Genomic DNA, 18,524 nt, shown 5'->3' with positions numbered 1-18,524 from the left:
TGTAGGATGCCATTTGGGGTTCTGTTAGGAAAAGGAGATCAAGTTTTGATCAGTGATGTTTGTATTGGTTCTGCAAATATTGGTGAACTGGATGTAGAAATGGTTATTATTGGAAGAAATTTTGGTCACTTCAGCAGAAATTTCTCATTGGTATTGCTGTATTTCCCACAGAGTAGTTATTTTGTCAAACATTCCCATAAGAGCAGATTCTTCCTCTATTTAAAGTCTGATTTCACATAATCAGAAACAGAAGAGTTTTTACTCAGTTTGACAACTGCTGTGAAAGTAAAAGTTACACCATCTCACTAACTACACATGCATGGTTTTCAAAAATGTTTGAAATTACCTCATTTATGTCAGGAATTTAGATCCAGATTTACAAATTAAATTAAATTACAACAATACAAATTTTAGGTAATTGTTATAATATTAGTTTATTTGTTTAACTAGTTAGGGTTCCTCAGGTTAGAACTTGAAAAATTATCAGTTTGTTTATTTTGGTAATAACTTTATTGACACTAGAATTTTAATGTCCTGTTTTTACTTTGCTTAGCTGTTCAGGTTGATGCTAAATTTTGTGTACCTTGTATTACACTAACAAAAAAAAAATTGAAAAAAAGTGATTCTTGGAGATAAGAGATAATTTTTCACTCTTTTAGTGTGTGTTTACTCTTCTAACAAACTATATGCACATTATTAATAGTATTTCAGCTTATTGAACTAAACCTTGCTGACAGGCCTTAGTGATTTCAGTACTATTTCATTGGACAGTTTATGAGAAAGAGAGGAGCCTAAAGCTTTTGTGCATTGGAATTTTTCATCAGCTCTTAACTTAACTTGTTTTGATGTGCTTTTGCCTGATCAAAATTATTCTTCATGGATACTGTTGAATTTCAAATGTGAAAATGTGCATGAATAGACGAACATTTTTGGCTGCATTAGTTATGTTTCTCACTGGTCTTATTAGATTTTCTGGATCTGCATGTGTGCTTTTGTTCATGCGATGTGCGAATTTCATGTCTGTGGAATTCTCTTCATTTTTATTTCATTTGTTCTTTGTCTAAAACAAAGTAGGGTGGGATGCAAAAAAAGAGATTTTGAAATCTCATTGTTCAATCATTTTTCAAGCTGTCAATGCGGCTGTCAGTTAAAATATACTTTGTCAGTTATTCTGAAGTGACCAGAATATCAAGCCTTGATTTAGAGTAACTTTGTAAACTGAAACTAAAATGCTTGTGCAGCACCTATGTCTTTTAAGTAGTTCACACTAAGGCACATCGTGAATGCTCATCATCAAATTCCTGATATGTACCCTCAAGAGGTGTACACGATATGATAGTAGTACATGAAAAACTTACATCGTTACTAACTTCCTATCTACAATTTTCCTCCAAATCAATCTGTTACCTGTCAAGGCTCCAACATTATCAGATGTTATATTTCTAATTCCGTAAACTAATTACCAGTTATATTTCTATCTTATAAGGCACTTTTTGCAGTATCAATCCACTTGTTATAAGGTTAGAGATTGTCTCTATAAAGATTACATTTTGGAAAATTATGGAGACAATACCGTGTTTGAGTAAAACTATAGTTTAATATAAACCAAAATCAACACTCGACGTTTCAATTTTTATGTCAAGATCATCTTCTGGAGCATATACACTATATACAGAGAAACAAGCTGCACTACAATCTATATGGATTTGCTAAAGTTACTGACCAACTGTTACAACAATTGTTGGCCTGACCTCTGGTGGAAAAAAAAAACCTTGCCTACATCAACGCTAGAGTCCTATTATTATTATCTATTGGTTACAAAATTACATTGGGCTGGAGAGCAACATGTTTATATATTAAAAAAATTAAATAAAAAAAAATCAGCTAACGCCTTTATTCCCGTATACGGGGAGTAGGCGAGGCCATTTAACCCTATCTAACTTTGGAGACTGAGTGGGCAGTTCAATCTCCACTGGTACCAATCAGAGACAAATGGCCCAAAGCTATCACTAATTAAGCGGTACACAGTGAAGAGAGATGGCTCAAATGTGCCACCATCTCGTGGTCCCTAACACAATATATTTAATGTCTGAAATAATGTGGGTTCTACGGTCGATTTTCTTGAGTTTACAGGACGAAAAACCCGAGTTTCCGAGAGGAAAAACCCGCTTGCCTGTGCCAGAGATCGACTAACTCGGTAACCGGTCGAAAAAAGGCTTAGAAAAATTTCTTCTAGTTGCCGACTAGACTCGAAACCAAGTCTTCCTTCGTGCGGCCAAGCGCCGTGGTGTGCAAACGCCACATCCACTGAGCTACACAGGCTATGTTTATATATATATATATTAAAAACATGATTATACATATAAATTTCAACCAGTTGGTATGGAATGGTTTCCAATACTAGCTGAAGGTTGCTTAATATCCTAAAGTATGCTGGGTATTAAGTAGGCTGAATATGTGCCATCCAGATTCTTGGAATTTTCATGCCACCACATTTGATATTAGGGTGGTTAATCAGAATTTCACAGGCTTCTTTAAATTTTCTTTCATACCAGGTTTTTTTATGGTGTAAAGAGCAGGTACTTTTCCAATCAATTTGGTGTAAGGTGTTGAGAGCATGGTCTGAGAGGCCTGCTTCATGAAAATTGTTATATTTAATGTGTCTTTTGTGTTCTTTTTTCCTTTTTTAGCCACCTGAACAAACAACATGAATGCATACAATTCACTATCGAAATTAAAAATCAGAACTCACTCCCATTCCTGGATACACTGGTCACACGTCTTCCTTCAGGCGATCTATCCTTCACGGTCTACTGCAAATCGATACATACTCGCCAATACATACATGCTAAATCATACCACCACCCATCACAAAAATATGGAGTCATTAATTTTGTAACCAATAGATAATAATAATAATAATAGGACTCTAGCATTGATGTAGGCGAGTTTTTTTTTTTTCCCACCAGAGGTCAGGCCAACAATTGTTGTAACAGTTGGTCAGTAACTTTAGCAAAACCATGTAGATTGTAGTGCAGCTTGTTTCTCTGCATATAGTGTATATGCTCCAGAAGATGATCTTGATATAAAGATCGAAACGTCGAGTGTTGATTTTGGTTTATATTAAACTAAAGTTTTACCCAAACACGGTAGTTTTCTCCATAATTTTCCAAAATGTATTCTGATCACCATGTAAGCCTACAAGAAAGGACTCTATAAAGATTGTTTTTATATACTGAGTGTTTATTATTACAAAGGGTTCAATTCTGATTGGTGCAATGTCTTTTAACTGTTTCTTTTAGAATCTGGAGAATCACTGACTGAATACCAAATACAAAAAATATACCATTTAATAAAACTAAAACAATATATACACTTATAAAATAAATTACATAACTACAAAATTACTGAATCCAAGGCCTTCTAAAATAAATCTACACTTTAGCGATTTTCTTATCCGAAAATATTAAAATTACCCATTGTCTGACTCATTCTATTACTGGATTGTTTAACATGTACTTAATCACATCTACCAGACTAAACACCCTGTTTTCACAATAGCAAAATGTTCATAGCCAGTTTCTTTGGTTAGTGCCTTTTCCGAAAATTAAAATTTTCTTCTTCTTTTCCATTGCAATCTTTTTTCCTCCCTTATATAGCACACAGTATTATTCCTCTTGTCTCACCAAAGTATAAACATTCTTACCTCTTACAGTTCTGTTGATGCATAGTTTACTGTACTAGAGAAAAAAAAAGTTTCTTCTACTACTTCATGAACAACATATGTAAGTTGAGCTAATTCTGTCGCCTTTTCCAGTAGAAATCGCAAATAGATCCTGCGTCCTTAAGACAGATGAAACTTTTCAGTCAGTGTTTCCTCGAACATTCAATTAGGGCATTGATTGCATAACTTCTTTTATTTACTAAATACTTGTTGACAGCCTCAATATTCTTCCGACTGTCATGTAAAAATATAAAAACTTTCTAATAACAAAATTTCTCTGGTCTGCATTCTTAAACTTCCATTAGCTCTCTCTTGTTTTCATTGTTACCGCGATACCGAACACTCTCTCTCTCTGTCAATCATGCACCAATCTCCTCAGTGAGCATGTGCACTCCATGTAAATGGGAAACGAGAAGCTAAATATAATGACTGACACATTTTCTCCATTAGTATAAACAGGATGTCTTCACAAACCACAACAAATATCTCAATACTTCATAGTTTTAAATTACAATAAAAATAAAACTCAAATTATTACGAATTATCAGATTTTAGTAAGTACATTAATTTTTATTATTATTATTGTTGTTCCAGGAAACTCCAAGGAGTCGACAGACTCATCGAGGGAGGCCCTAACATCATGTCAAGAACAACTATTCAACATTCACACAGTATCTATCGTACCTTGCCTTGAACTCATTCACGGTCGTAGCACCCACAACAGACTCTGGAAGCTTATTCCACTCATTTACCACTCTCCAAGTAAAGAACCTAGCTCTAACACCCTTGTCAACCACGCTCTTGCCCAGCTTCCATGCATGGCCCCTAGTCCTCCCACCACCAGTCATATTTTCAAAAATATCTTCTGGATCAATCTTATAAAAACCCTTCAGTAATCTGAATGTCTCAATCATATCACCCCTCCTTCGCCTATCGTCCAATTTCTGCAACCCACAAATCTTCAACCTATTCTCATAAGGTTCATTCCACAGACCTGCTATCATCTTGGTCACTCGTCTCTGGACCCTCTCCACTTCCTCCCCATCACGAAGAAACCCTGGTGCCCATAGCTGGGCACAGAAGTCCAGATGGGGTCTTATCAAGGCTCGATACAGAGGAACAACAATTTGTTCGTCTCTGCATGTTAAAGTATTTTTCAGAAGCCAAGTGATTTGGTGAGCTGTTTTAGTTACTTTTGCAATGTGCCCCCTAAACTTCAACTCCCTATCCACCAACACTCCCAAATCCCTGGCCTCATCAATCTCCTGGAGTATGATTCCACCAATGCGATATACTGCTGCTATTCTTTTCACCCCAAAGTACATAACCTTACACTTTGCCACATTAAATTGACATCCATTTTTCCTAGCCCAGTCCTCCAAACTATCCAAATCATCCTGTAAAATTTTGACATCTTGTGCACTCACAATTGCTCTACCCAACTTTGCATCATCAGCAAACAAGTGAACACTTCCTCTCAGATCCTTTCCAATATCATTGATGAACAAATTGAAAAGCAGTGGCCCAAGAACAGAGCCCTGTGGCACTCCACTAGTCACAAGATGTCTTTTAGACTCTACTCCTGAATAAACCACTCTTTGATATCTCTCCTTCAACCACCCTCTTATCCAACTCACCAACCCTATATCTATACCCATCTGCTCCAGTTTACTGATTAGGGTTCCATGTGGTATCCTATCAAAGGCCTTGGCAAGGTCCAGTAGTATCACTGTAAACCCATTACCCCTATCCAGTTCAGCCATCACTGTGTTATAAAACGTGAGCAAGTTACTGAGGCATGATCTACCCTTCACAAAACCATGTTGTCCCCCATACAATATCCCATTTTCATCTATCCAATCCTGTATTCTTTTCTTGACTAATTTCTCTAAGACCTTGACAATGATTCCTGATATGCTAATCGGTCGGTAATTTACAACAGCAGTCTTGGAACCACCTTTATGCAGTGGAACTATTTTCCCCTCTTTCCACCCGCTTGGGACTAACCCAGACCCGAGACTCAAATTAAACAAAATGGTCAAGGGTACTGACAATTCTTTAGCTGCTTCTCGTACAACACGAGCTGGTATACCATCCAATCCCACATATGTATTGACATTGAAGTTATGCAATAGACTACTCACCTCCACTTCATTAACCACAATTCCCCTATAATCTACTGGTTTATTCGTTTCTGCAATGTCACCACCTGGATGATATACTTTTGCAAAGTGCTCACTCAGTAACTCAACTATCTCAACTGATTCAGTTACCTCCCTACCATCGGCATTCTTTAAAATCAATCTGCCATGTACATTTTTCCTTTTACTTTCATTGAAATATAAATTTCAATGAAAGTAAAAGTAAAATAAAATTACTATAAAATACTATAAAATTACTATAAAATTAAAATAAAATAATAAAAGTAAAGTAAAATCAAAAAAACAAATTACTTGAAATATAAATTTCAAATAATTTATATTTCGTTTTGACAATGATAATAATAATAATATCAATAAAGGTCACATCTCAAGTGCCAATATACCTGTTATGAAACCAAAACTAATAATATACTAACACAAACAATTTGTAAATATATTTATAATTTTAAATTATGATTATTTTTACACAACTTGGTCTTCCTCTGGGTCTTTTTCCTGCCAACCTGGCAGAGAACACTTGTTTTGATAATCTTTCCTCTCCCATTCTGTTTAAGTGACCATACCACCTGAGATTAGCTCTGCTAACACATTCCTGGATGCTGACAAAATTAAGTTCTTTCCTAATATCCTCATTTTAATATGATATTGCATTTGATGCCATCTGTTCACACCCCTAATCTTTCTCAGGACTCTCATATCTGCAGTCTCTAGTCTTGACCAAAGTGTTATACTTCTAATTCAGCTCTCAGATCCATAAGTTGACATTAGTTTGAATACTGTCTTGTAGCAAATTTAATGTTTTGACTAATTTCTGTCTTATTCCATATAAATTTATTCATTTGACTTCCAACCATACCAGCTTTGTTGATTCTGTTGTCTATTTCCATATTTAATTTACCATCTTCACTAAAAATCGTGCCTAAGTAGCTGAAATGTTTTACTTGTTCTATAGGTTCTCCATTCACAATGCAGTTGATATTTTCAATGCTGATGCCTATTTTCATTGTCTTTGTCTTGTTATTGCTGACCTTCATACCAAATCTATTACAATAGTTATTACCACAAGCTCTCTAGTCATCTTATGAAACTTTCATAGTTTCTACAGCTTTGAAATAATGCTGGATAGAATATCCACTTTGCTTATCTAATTTTGCATCACTGAACTGAAGCCTTTTGGCTCTTTATTTTAGCAAACCCTAACTAACCTTTGAAAAAGTTATTTAGTTATTGACAAAATTTTAATTCAGTTTTGGCTTTTTTTTTATGTGTTTGAAAAAATTTAATCGGAAAAGTTCATAGTGTGATGTAATACTTGAGAAAATATATTTCTACTATTTGTTGTTTCTTTCATTGCAGCATCTGCTGTATTTCCTATTTCTTGCCAAGTGAAGTATCCTATATTTCAAATACTTAAACTTTCTTAAAGCTATACCATTAAATTCATCCAGACCGATAAATTATTTCTTATTATATGTATTTTGCACTGCATTCAAATATCACTTTATAATAATAGTTTCTTCCAAAAAATAATGTCATGATTTCTTAAGTTTGTCTTATTGAAACTCATTTAAATTTTATTCTTAACATATATATTCATTAATTTCCAGATTAGTTTGTCATTGGAGAAAAGTATTTGTTCAAGGATTATGCTTAGAACTGTTACAGAAGGTATTCATTCTTCTGACAGATATATGGTAATACGATGCATGGAAATTTTAGCGCAGCTGTGTCGATGTGAACATAATGAAGATATTCTTCCTTCCAAATTAGAATTTGAAGTGAGTATTTGTAATTGTTTCATGTATAATATTAAAACTAGAGTATGAATCACAAAAGCTATTTATCTTTCATGATTAGTCAATGGATTATATTGATTATGAGCTTGATGAGTGTATATTTATAATGAGTATAAACAAGATTGAAATGATTGCAATGAATCATTAAAAAAAAGTTTATTACAAAGCCAGTATTCTATTTGTAATGAACTATAATTGTTCATTACATTATAACTTTCCCCAAAATAATAGAGAAAGTTATCAATAGTCAACTTCTTCACTATCTAGAATCTCACCAGTAAATCAGTGACCACCAGAATGAATTCCTCCAATCAATATCAATAGCTGATTTCTTAGCTGACACTACCCACCACTGGACACATGCCATGGATAGGGTCGGAGAAATGTGTGCTGTTACCCTTGACATTTCCAGGGCTTTTGATCATGCTTGGCATGAAGACCTGCTTTACAAACTGCCTTCCTTCGGTTTAGCTGTCACTCTATAACTAGATTGCCAGCTTTCTCATTCGTTCACTGAATGTAATGGCAGACAGCACCCTCTTTTAAAACTTTGCCACCAGTGCAGGATTATCTCAGAGTTCCTTTCTTTGGCCTACCTTCTTTCTCTTATACATAAATGCCTTACTCAATCACAACAAATCTTATCCATAGCTTTGCCGACAATAGCGCTCTTCATTAATCCTACTCCTTTGATGAACTTCGTAGTTCTCAGACATCCCTTATGTTAAGATCATCCGCAACCATTTCTTTAAACACTGATCTCCATACCGTCTTTTAGTGGGTATGTGTACCGTCAAGGGGTGTATAGGATATGATAGTACTACATGAAAAAATCACATCATTACTAACTTCCTATCTACAATTTTCCTCCAAATCAGTCTGTTACTTGTCAAAACTCCAACATTATCAGATCTTATATTTCTATCGTCTAAGACACTTTTGTACCGTATCAATCCACCTATATCTTGGTCTTCCTCTAGGTCATTTTCCTGCCAACCTGGCAGAGAACACTTGTTTTGCTAATCTTTCCTCTCCCATTCTGTTTAAGTGACCATACCACCTGAGATTAGCTTTGCTAACGCATTCCTGGATGCTGACAATGTCAAGTTCTTTCCTAATATCCTCATTTTTAATATATTATTGCAATTGATGCCATCTGTTCACGCCTCTAATCTTTCTCAGGACTCTCATATTTGCAGTCTCTAGCCTTTGGTCAAGTGTTTTACTTCTGAACCAGCTATCACATCCATAAGTTAAAACTCGTTTGAACACTGTCTTGTATATAGCTAATTTAGTGTTCCGACTAATTTCTCGGGGTGCTTAAGGGTCAAAGCTGTATAACTGAAAGGAGACCTCCACATAGCCTTTAAAGGAATGCGGAGAACCAACCAGGGCTTCTGACCTAATGTCCAATCCTCACCTTCTCGTGGTGCACCCTGTTGGGTATCTACTTTGATACTGAACGAACGAGGATGGGCTGGCAATTTGGGATTTAGCCGACCAAATTGTATTCTTATTGGTTAAACCAAAATAAAAAATGATGGTACAACATGACAAAATTTCATGCCGGCAGGGGCGTCGCCCGGTTAAACAAGGCCCCCGTTGTTTTCGTCAGGGAACCAGGGCGAACAGCAAAAAGTCAGCTACTGGAACAAATCTGAAAACAAACCCCAACTCAACATCACCAGAGTTAAAGATCGGTACTATCAACGTAAGAAGCCTGAATGGCAAAGAAATAGAGCTAGCTGAAGAATTAGATAAGTACCAGATCGACATAATAGGGGTGACTGAAACAAAAAAGACCAAACCTGGTGAGATCTTTCTGAGCAATAAATACAAAATGTTATATTCAGGCAATGAAAATCACGGAAAAGAAGGAGTAGCCATAGTATTCAACACAAAATACGAGGCTAATCTTCTTGAATGGCAGTCAGTCTCAAGTAGAGTAATGTGGGCAAATATGAGAATGGGAAACTGGACAATGAGACTTTTTTGTGCCTATGGTCCCACAGAAGGTTCTACTAAGGGAGAAGTGGAGGAATTTTTTGACGCTTTAGAAAAAGCAACTGACACAATGAAAAAGGAAAAGTTGGTCCTTGTTGGGGATCTAAATAGCAGAGTAGGAAATGATTGTGAGACATACAAAAATATTTTGGGAAAATTTGGTGAAAAGAGCAAAGCTAATAATAATGGCAAATATCTGTTGAATTACTGCTCAGGACATGGACTGGTTATTACTAACACTATGTTCCAACATAAAAATGTGTACAAATTCACATGGAGAGAAGAGGCTAGGAATAAGAAAAGTTTCATTGACTATGTTATTGTTGATAGTGATGTTTTCTCCCTGGTGCAGGACACCAGAGTGTACAGAGGATTTGAAATTGGAAGTGATCACTATTTAGTCTTGAGCAGGATAAAATTGAATTTCATATTGAAAAGAATAACATGTAAGAAAGTTTTAAAGCGAATCAAAGTTGAGCAGCTCTCAGATGTGAACTGTGGACTAAAATACAGAAAGATTATTCAAAAGAAAATGAAAGAGTTTGAGAACAGGAATCAAGCCTTGGAGATTCAGTGGCAAACTCTGAAGAAAACATTGATTGATTCTGCCAGAGAGGCATGTGGTGAGGTTGTGTGCAAGGATAAAAAAATCAGAACTCCCTGGTGGACACAGGAAGTTAAAGAGGCAGTGCAGGAAAAGAAGAAAGCATATCAAAATTTCCTGGCAAATAAGTCAGTTTCTGCTCTTATAGAATACGGAGACAAATGTAAGAAAGCTAAACAGTGTGTAAAACTAGCTAAATAAAAGTCATGGGAGTATTTTGGCAAGAATATAGAAAATGAATATCAAGAAGGTGGCAAAATATTCTGGAGGTTGTTGAAGAAGCTTAGGAATGGAGGAAAGAGTGCTGTAAAAGGAATTAGAGATGATAAAGGTGACATGAAAACAGGAGAAAAAGATATCCTTGAAGTATGGAGTAATTACTTTGAAAAACTGCTAAATGAAACAAGCAGTGATGACAGCACAGTGATAAAAAACACTAACCAGGCATGCAGTCAGGAATACATATCCATACTTGAAGTAGAAAAAGCCATCAAAGGCTTGAAATGTGGAAAGGCAGCAGGAGTAGATGATATTCGACCAGAAATGCTGAAGTATGGTGGTATAAAAGTCTTACAGTGGCTGCACTGCATAGTTCAGAAAGCCTGGACAGAGGGACGAATTCCCGATGATTGGAGTAGAGCTCTCATAGTACCCATATATAAAAAGGGAAATAAAACTGAATGTGAGAATTACAGAGGTATTTCCCTACTGAGTGTTCCTGGAAAGATCTATGCAAGTATACTTGAGAAACGGTTGAGAAGAATTGTGGAAGAAAAGCTTGGTGAAGAACAAGCTGGATTCAGGCCAAATAGAGGCTGACAGGATCAGATCTTCACTTTACGACAAATAGTCGAGTAATCCTGGGAATATAACAAAGATCTGTATTTAAGTTTTGTCGATTTGGAAAAGGCATATGACAAGGTGCCAAGGGAGAAGCTATTCAATACGCTGCAGTTATATGGTGTCAATGGGGCATTATATCAAGCAATACTTAGTCTTTATTTGAGTTGTAAGTCAGCAGTTAGAATTGAAGGAAGTACAGGAAGATGGTTTAATGTTAAATCTGGTGTGAGACAAGGATGTACATTATCCCCTCTGTTATTCATTATCTATATGGATCACATTATGAAGGAAAGTGGTATTAAACCTGATATCAAAATTGAAGATGTTAATGTCAGCTCTTTGCTTTATGCGGATGATGTTATACTTCTAAAGAAATCCGCTACAAGTCTGCAAGATTCTCTGACTAAATTGAATAGCTGTTGTAATAGATATGGTATGAAGGTCAGCAATAAAAAGACAAAGACAATGAAAATAGGCAGAATCATTGATAATGTCAACTGTGTTGTGAATGGAGAACCTGTGGAACAAGTAAAACATTTCAGCTATTTAGGCACGATTTTTACTGAAGATGGTAAATTAAATATGGAAATAAACAACAGAATCAGCAAAGCTGGTATGGTGGGAAGTCAATTGAATAAATTCATATGGAGTAAGAGAGAAATTAGTCGGAAGACTAAATTAGCTGTATACAAGACAGTGTTCAAACCAGTTTTAACTTATGGATCTGAGAGCTGGGTCAGAAGTAAAACACTTGACCAAAGATTAGAGACCGCAGATATGAGAGTCCTGAGAAAAATTCGAGGCGTGAACAGATGGCATCGATGGCAATATCTTATTAAAAATGAGGATATTAGGAAAGAACTTGACATTGTCAGCATCCAGGAATGCGTTAGCAGAGATAATCTCAGGTGGTATGGTCATTTGAATAGAATGGAAGAGGAAAGATTGGCAAAACAAGTGTTCTCTGCCAGGTTGGCAGGAAAACGACCCAGAGGAAGACCAAGATATAGGTGGATTGATACGGTACAAAGTGCCTTAGACGATAGAAAAATAAGATCTGATAATGTTGGCGTCTTGACAAGTAGCAGACTGATTTGGAGGAAAATTGTAGATAGGAAGTTAGTAATGATGTAATTTTTTTCATGTAGTACTATCATATCCTGTAAACCCCTTGAGGGTACATGGCAGGAATTTGATGATGATGATGATGATGACTAATTTCTCTCTTATTCCATATGAATTTATTCAATTGACTTCCTACCATATCAGCTTTGTTGATTCTGTTGTCCATTTCCATATTTAATTTACCATCTTCACTAAAAATCGTGCCTAAGTAGCGGAAATGTTTTACTTGTTCCACAGGTTCTCTGTTCACAACACAGTTGAAATTTTCAACGATTCTGTCTATTTTCATTGTCTTTGTCTTTTTATTGCTGACCTTCATACCATATCTATTACAACAGTTATTCAATTTAGTCAGGGAATCTTGCAGGCTTGTAGAGGGTTTATTTAGAAGTATAACATCGTCTGCATAAAGCAAAACGCTGACATTAACATCTCCAATTTTGATATCATGTTAAATACCACTTTCCTTCATAATGTGATCCATATAGATAGTGAATAACAGAGGGGATAATGTATATCCTTGTCATACACCAGATTTAACATTAAACCATCTTTATGTACTTCCTTCAATTCTAACTGCTGACTTACAATTCAAATAAAGACTACGTATTGCTTGATATAATGCCCTATTGACACCATATAACTGTAGCATATTGAATAGCATCTTTCCTGGCACCCTGTCATCTGACTTTTTCAGATCGACAATACTTAAGTACAGATCTTGATTATATTCCTATGATTCCTCAGCTATTTGTTGTAAAGTGAAGATCTGATCCTGACAGCTTCTATTTGACCTGAATCAAGCTTTTCTTCCATGATAAACTTGCATAAATCTTACCAGGAACACTCACTAGGGAAATGCCTCTGTAATTCTCACATTCAGTTTTATTTCCCTTTTTATATGTGGGTACTATGAGAGCTCTACTCCAATCATCGGGAATTCGTCCGTTTGTCCAGGCTTTCTATCATCATCATCATCATCATCAAATTCCTGCCATGTACCCTCAAGGGGTGTACAGGATATGACAGTACTACATGAAGAAATTACATCATTACTAACTTCCTATCTACAATTTTCCTCCAAATCAGTCTGTTACTTCTCAAGACTCCAACATTATCAGATCTTATATTTCTATCGTCTAAGGCACTTTGTACCGTATCAATCCACCTATATCTTGGTCTTCCTCTGGGTCGTTTTCCTGCCAACCTGGCAGAGAACACTTGTTTTGCTAATCTTTCCTCTCCCATTCTATTTAAGTGACCATACCATCTGAGATTAGCTCTGCTAACGCATTCCTGGATGCTGGCAATGTCAAGTTCTTTCCTAATATCCTCATTTTTAATATGATATTGCCATTGATGCCATCTGTTCACGCCTCTAATCTTTCTCAGGACTCATATCTGCGGTCTCTAGTCTTTGGTCAAGTATTTTACTTCTGACCCAGCTCTCAGATCCATAAGTTAAAATTGGTTTGAGCACAGTCTTGTATACAGCTAATTTAGTGTTCCGACTAATTTCTTTCTTATTCCATATGAATTTATTCAATTGACTTCCCACGATACCAGCTTTGCTGATTCTGTTGTCTATTTCTATATTTAGTTTACCATCTTCAGTAAAAATTGTGCCTAAGTAGCTGAAATGTTTTACTTGTTCCACAGGTTCTCCATTCACAACACAGTTGACATTTTCAATGATTCTGCCTATTTTTATTGTCTTTGTCTTTTTATTGCTGACCTTCATACCATATCTATTACAACACTATTCAATTTAGTCAGAGAATCTTGCAGACTTGTAGTGGATTTATTTAGAAGTATAACATCATCAGCATAAAGCAAAGAGCTGACATTAACATCTCCAATTTTGATATCAGGTTTAACACCACATTCCTTCATAATGTGATCCATATAGATAATGAATAACAGAGGGGATAATGTACATCCTTGTCTCACACCAGATTTAACATTAAACCATCTTCCTGTACTTCCTTCAATTCTAACTGCTGACTCACAACTCAAATAAAGACTAAGTATTGCTTGATATAATGCCCCATTGACACCATATAACTGCAACGTATTGAATAGCTTGTCTCTTGGCACCTTGTCATATGCCTTTTCCAAATCGACAAAACTTAAATACAGATCTTTGTTATATTCCCATGCTTTCTCGACTATTTGTCGTAAAGTGAAGATCTGATCCTGACAGCCTCTATTTGGCCTGAATCCAGCTTGTTCTTCACCAAGCTTTTCTTCCACAATTCTTCTCAACGGTTTCTCAAGTATACTTGCATAGATCTTGCCAGGAACACTCAGTAGGGAAATACCTCTGTAATTCTCACATTCAGTTTTATTTCCCTTTTTATATATGGGTACTATGAGAGCTCTACTCCAATCATCGGGAATTCGTCCCTCTGTCCAGGCTTTCTGAACTATGCAGTGCAGCCACTGTAAGACTCTTATACCACCATACTTCAGCATTTCTGATCGAATATCATCTACTCCTGCTGCCTTTCCACATTTCAAGCCTTTGATGGCTTTTTCTACTTCAAGTATGGATATGTATTCCTGACTGCATGCCTGGTCAGTGTTTTTTATCACTGTGCTGTCATCACTGCTTGTTTCATTTAGCAGTTTTTCAAAGTAATTACTCCATACTTCAAGGATATCTTTTTCTCCTGTTTTCATTTCACCTTTATCATCTCTAATTCCTTTTACAGCACTCTTTCCTCCATTCCTAAGCTTCTTCAACAACCTCCAGAATATTTTGCCACCTTCTTGATATTTATTTTCTATATTCTTGCCAAAGTCATCCCATGACTTTTGTTTAGCTAGTTTTACACACTGTTTAGCTTTCTTACATTTGTCTCTGTATTCTGTAAGAGTAAAAGCTGACTTATTTGCCAGGAACTTTTGATATGCTTTCTTCTTTTCCTTCACTGCCTCTTTAACTTCCTGTGTCCACCAGGGAGTTCTGATTTTTTTATCTTTGCACACAACCTCACCACATGCCTCTCTGGCAGAATCAATCAATGTTTCCTTCAGAGTTTGCCACTGAATCTCCAAGGTTTGATTCCTGTTCTCAAACTCTTTCATTTTCTTTTCAATGATATTTCTGTATTTTAGTCTACAGTTTTCATCTGAGAGCTGCTCAACTTTTATTCGCTTTAAAACTTTCTTACATGTTATTCTTTTCAATATGAAATTCAATTTTATCCTGCTCAAGACTAAATTGTGATCACTTCCAATTTCAAATCCTCTGTACACTCTGGTGTCCTGCACCAGGGAGAAAACATCACTATCAACAATAACATAGTCAATGAGACTTTTCTTATTCCTAGCCTCTTCTCTCCATGTGAATTTGTGCACATTTTTATGTTGGAACATGGTGTTAGTAATAACCAGTCCATGTCCTGAGCAGAAATCCAACAGGTATTTGCCATTATTATTAGCTTTGCTCTTTTCTCCAAATTTTCCCAGAATATTTTTGTATGTCTCACAATCATATCCTACTCTACTATTTAGATCCCCAACAAGGACCAACTTTTCCTTTTTCATTGTGTCAGTTGCTTTTTCTAAAGCCTCAAAAAATTCCTCCACTTCTACCTTAGTAGAACCTTCTGTGGGACCATAGGCACAAATAAGTCTCATTGTCCAGTTCCCCATTCTCATATTTGCCCACATTACTCTACTTGAGACTGACTGCCATTCAAGAAGATTAGCCTCGTATTTTGTGTTGAATACTATGGCTACTCCTTCTTTTCCTTGATTGTTATTGCCTGAATATAACATTTTGTATTTATTGTTCAGAAAGATCTCACCAGTTTTGGTCTTTTTTGTTTCAGTCACCCCTATTATGTCGATCTGGTACTTATCTAATTCCTCAGCTAGCTCCATTTCTTTGCCATTCAGGCTTCTTACGTTGATAGTACCGATCTTTAACTCTGGTGATGTTGAGTTGGGGTGTGTTTTCAGATTTGTTCCAGTAGCTGACTTTTCGCTGTTCACCCTGGTTCCCTGGCGAAAACAACGGGGGCCTTGTTTAACCGGGCGACGTCCCAGCCGGCATGAAATTTTGTCATGTTGTACCATCATTTTTTATTTTGGTTTAACCAATAAGGATACAATTTGGTCGGCTAAATCCCAAATTGCCAGCCCATCCTCGTTCGTTCAGTATCAAAGTAGATACCCAACAGGGTGCACCACGAGAAGGTGAGGATTGGACATTAGGTCAGAAGCCCTGGTCGGTTCTCCGCATTCCTTTAAAGGCTATGTGGAGGTCTCCTCTCAGTTATACAGCTTTGACCCTTAAGCACCCCAGGCTTTCTATGTTCTTGCCAAAGTCATCGATGACTTTTATTTTGCTAGTTTTACACAGTGTTTAGCTTTCTTACAGTTGTATCTGTATTTTCTAAGAACACAAGCTGATTTATTTGCCAGGAACTTTTGATATACTTTCTTCTTTTACCTTCACTGCCTCTTTAACTTCCTGTGTCCACCATGGAGTTATAATTTTTCTATCCTTGCAGAACAACCTCATCACATGCCTCTCTGGTTGTGATGAGGTTGTTCTGGGTTTTCTTCATGGCTTGCCACTGAATCTCCAAGGTTTGGTTCCTTGGGGAATACCTTGGAGATTCAAACTCAAACTCTTTCATTTTTTCTGCAATAATCTTTGTGTATTTTAGTCTACAGTTCACATCTGAGAGCTGCTCAACTTTTATTCGCTTTAAAATTTTCTTACATGTTCTTTTCAATATGAAATTCAGTTTTATCCTGTTCAATACTAAATAGTGATCACTTATAATTTCAAATCTTCTGTACACTCTGGTGTCCTGTACCAGGGAGAAAACATCACTATCAAAAATAACATAGTCAATGAGACTTTTCTTATTCCTTGCGTCTTCTCTCCATGTGAATTTGTGCACATTTTTATGTTGGAACGTGGTGTTAGTAATAACCAGTCCATGTCCTGAGCAGAAATCCAACAGCTATTTGCCATGGTTATTATTTTTCTCTTTTCTCCAAATTTTCCCAAAATATTTTTGTATGTCTGACAATCATTTCCTACTCTGCTATTTAGATCCCCAACAAGGACCAACTTTTCCTTTTTCATTGTGTCAGTTGGTTTCTCTAAAAGCTCAAAAAATTCCTCCACTTCTACGTTAATAGAACCTTCTTTGGTACCATAGGCACAAAAAGTCTCATTGTCCAGTTCCCCATTCTCATATTTGCCCACATTACTCTACTTGAGATTGCCTGTCATTCAAGAAGATTAGCCTTGTATTTTGTGTTGAATACTATGACTACTCCTTCTTTTCTTTGTCATTCCCTGAATATAACATTTTGTATTTATTGCTAAGAAAGATCTCGCCAGTTTTTGTCTTTTTTGTTTCAGTCACCCCTATTATGTCGATCTGGTACTTATCTAATTCCTCAGTTAGCTCCAATTTTCTTTGCCATTCAGGGTTCTTATGTTGATAGCACCGATCTTTAACTCTGGTGATGTTGAGTTGGGGTGTGTTTTCAGATTTGTTCCAGTAGCTGAGTTTTCGGAGTTTGCCCTGGTTCCCTGCCGAAAACAACAAGGGTCTTGTTTAACCGGGTGAAGCACCAGCCGGCGTGAAATTTTGTCATGTTGTACCATCAATTTTTGTTTTGGTTTAAGCCAATAAGAATACTATTTGGTCAGCTAAATCCCAAATTGCCAGCCTATCCTCATTCATTCAGTATCCTCTATCCTTGTATAAATCTCAAATCTGCCCATCCTTAGAATAGCGTTCACACATTTGGGGCAGTGAACCTAAAATCTCTTTAAAAATACTTGATGCAGTGTAATATTCCCCCCCCCCCCCCCCCATGTGGGTTTTATTTTTTTCTTACTCGTTTCTACAGATCAGCTATTTCTATTACCATGAGAACTCTGGAAAATTTATGTAGGGTTAACGACTGCGCCACCAGGGTTCTCTTTAGATATATGGTATTAGATATATTCATACTTCCTGTAGAGTTTACTCTGAGGTTATCCAAAATGCTTATTTATCATTAGTGGCTAATCTTTAATACTTTCATTCACAGGTCCGTAATTTTTTGGAAACAGTGCATTTCATAAATATCAGGTGGTACGATTCTTTAACAAAATGAGCATGTTTATCTCAAATTGAAAAGCAGATATACAAGATCGTATACTTTTAAATGGGTTCCCTCTTAGCTCCATTCTAAAACTATAATTGTAACATTTCAACATTTGAATATACACTGAGTCATGCGAT

The 18,524-nt window shown here is 36.2% G+C and overlaps 1 protein-coding gene across 2 annotated transcripts in view; it reads left to right on the top strand.

The window, feature by feature from the left end:
• Positions 1-18,524, top strand: part of Bap170 (Brahma associated protein 170kD) — a 457,905-nt gene that overhangs the window by 209,132 nt on the left and 230,249 nt on the right. For both annotated transcript variants that reach the window (XM_090406557.1, XM_090406558.1), the window contains one exon: positions 7,494-7,664. In XM_090406557.1, coding sequence (XP_090262683.1) covers positions 7,494-7,664 — 171 coding nt within the window. The remainder of the gene's footprint in view (positions 1-7,493; positions 7,665-18,524) is intronic.

Source organism: Typopeltis vanoorti, chromosome 16 (assembly GCF_054136105.1).
Source record: "Typopeltis vanoorti isolate ZY-2024b chromosome 16, IOZ_Tvanoo_1.0, whole genome shotgun sequence".
Lineage (NCBI taxonomy): Eukaryota > Metazoa > Arthropoda > Arachnida > Uropygi > Thelyphonidae > Typopeltis > Typopeltis vanoorti.
The sequence above is the reverse complement of the archived record's forward strand: the minus strand, read 5'-3'. Positions and strand labels throughout refer to the sequence as shown.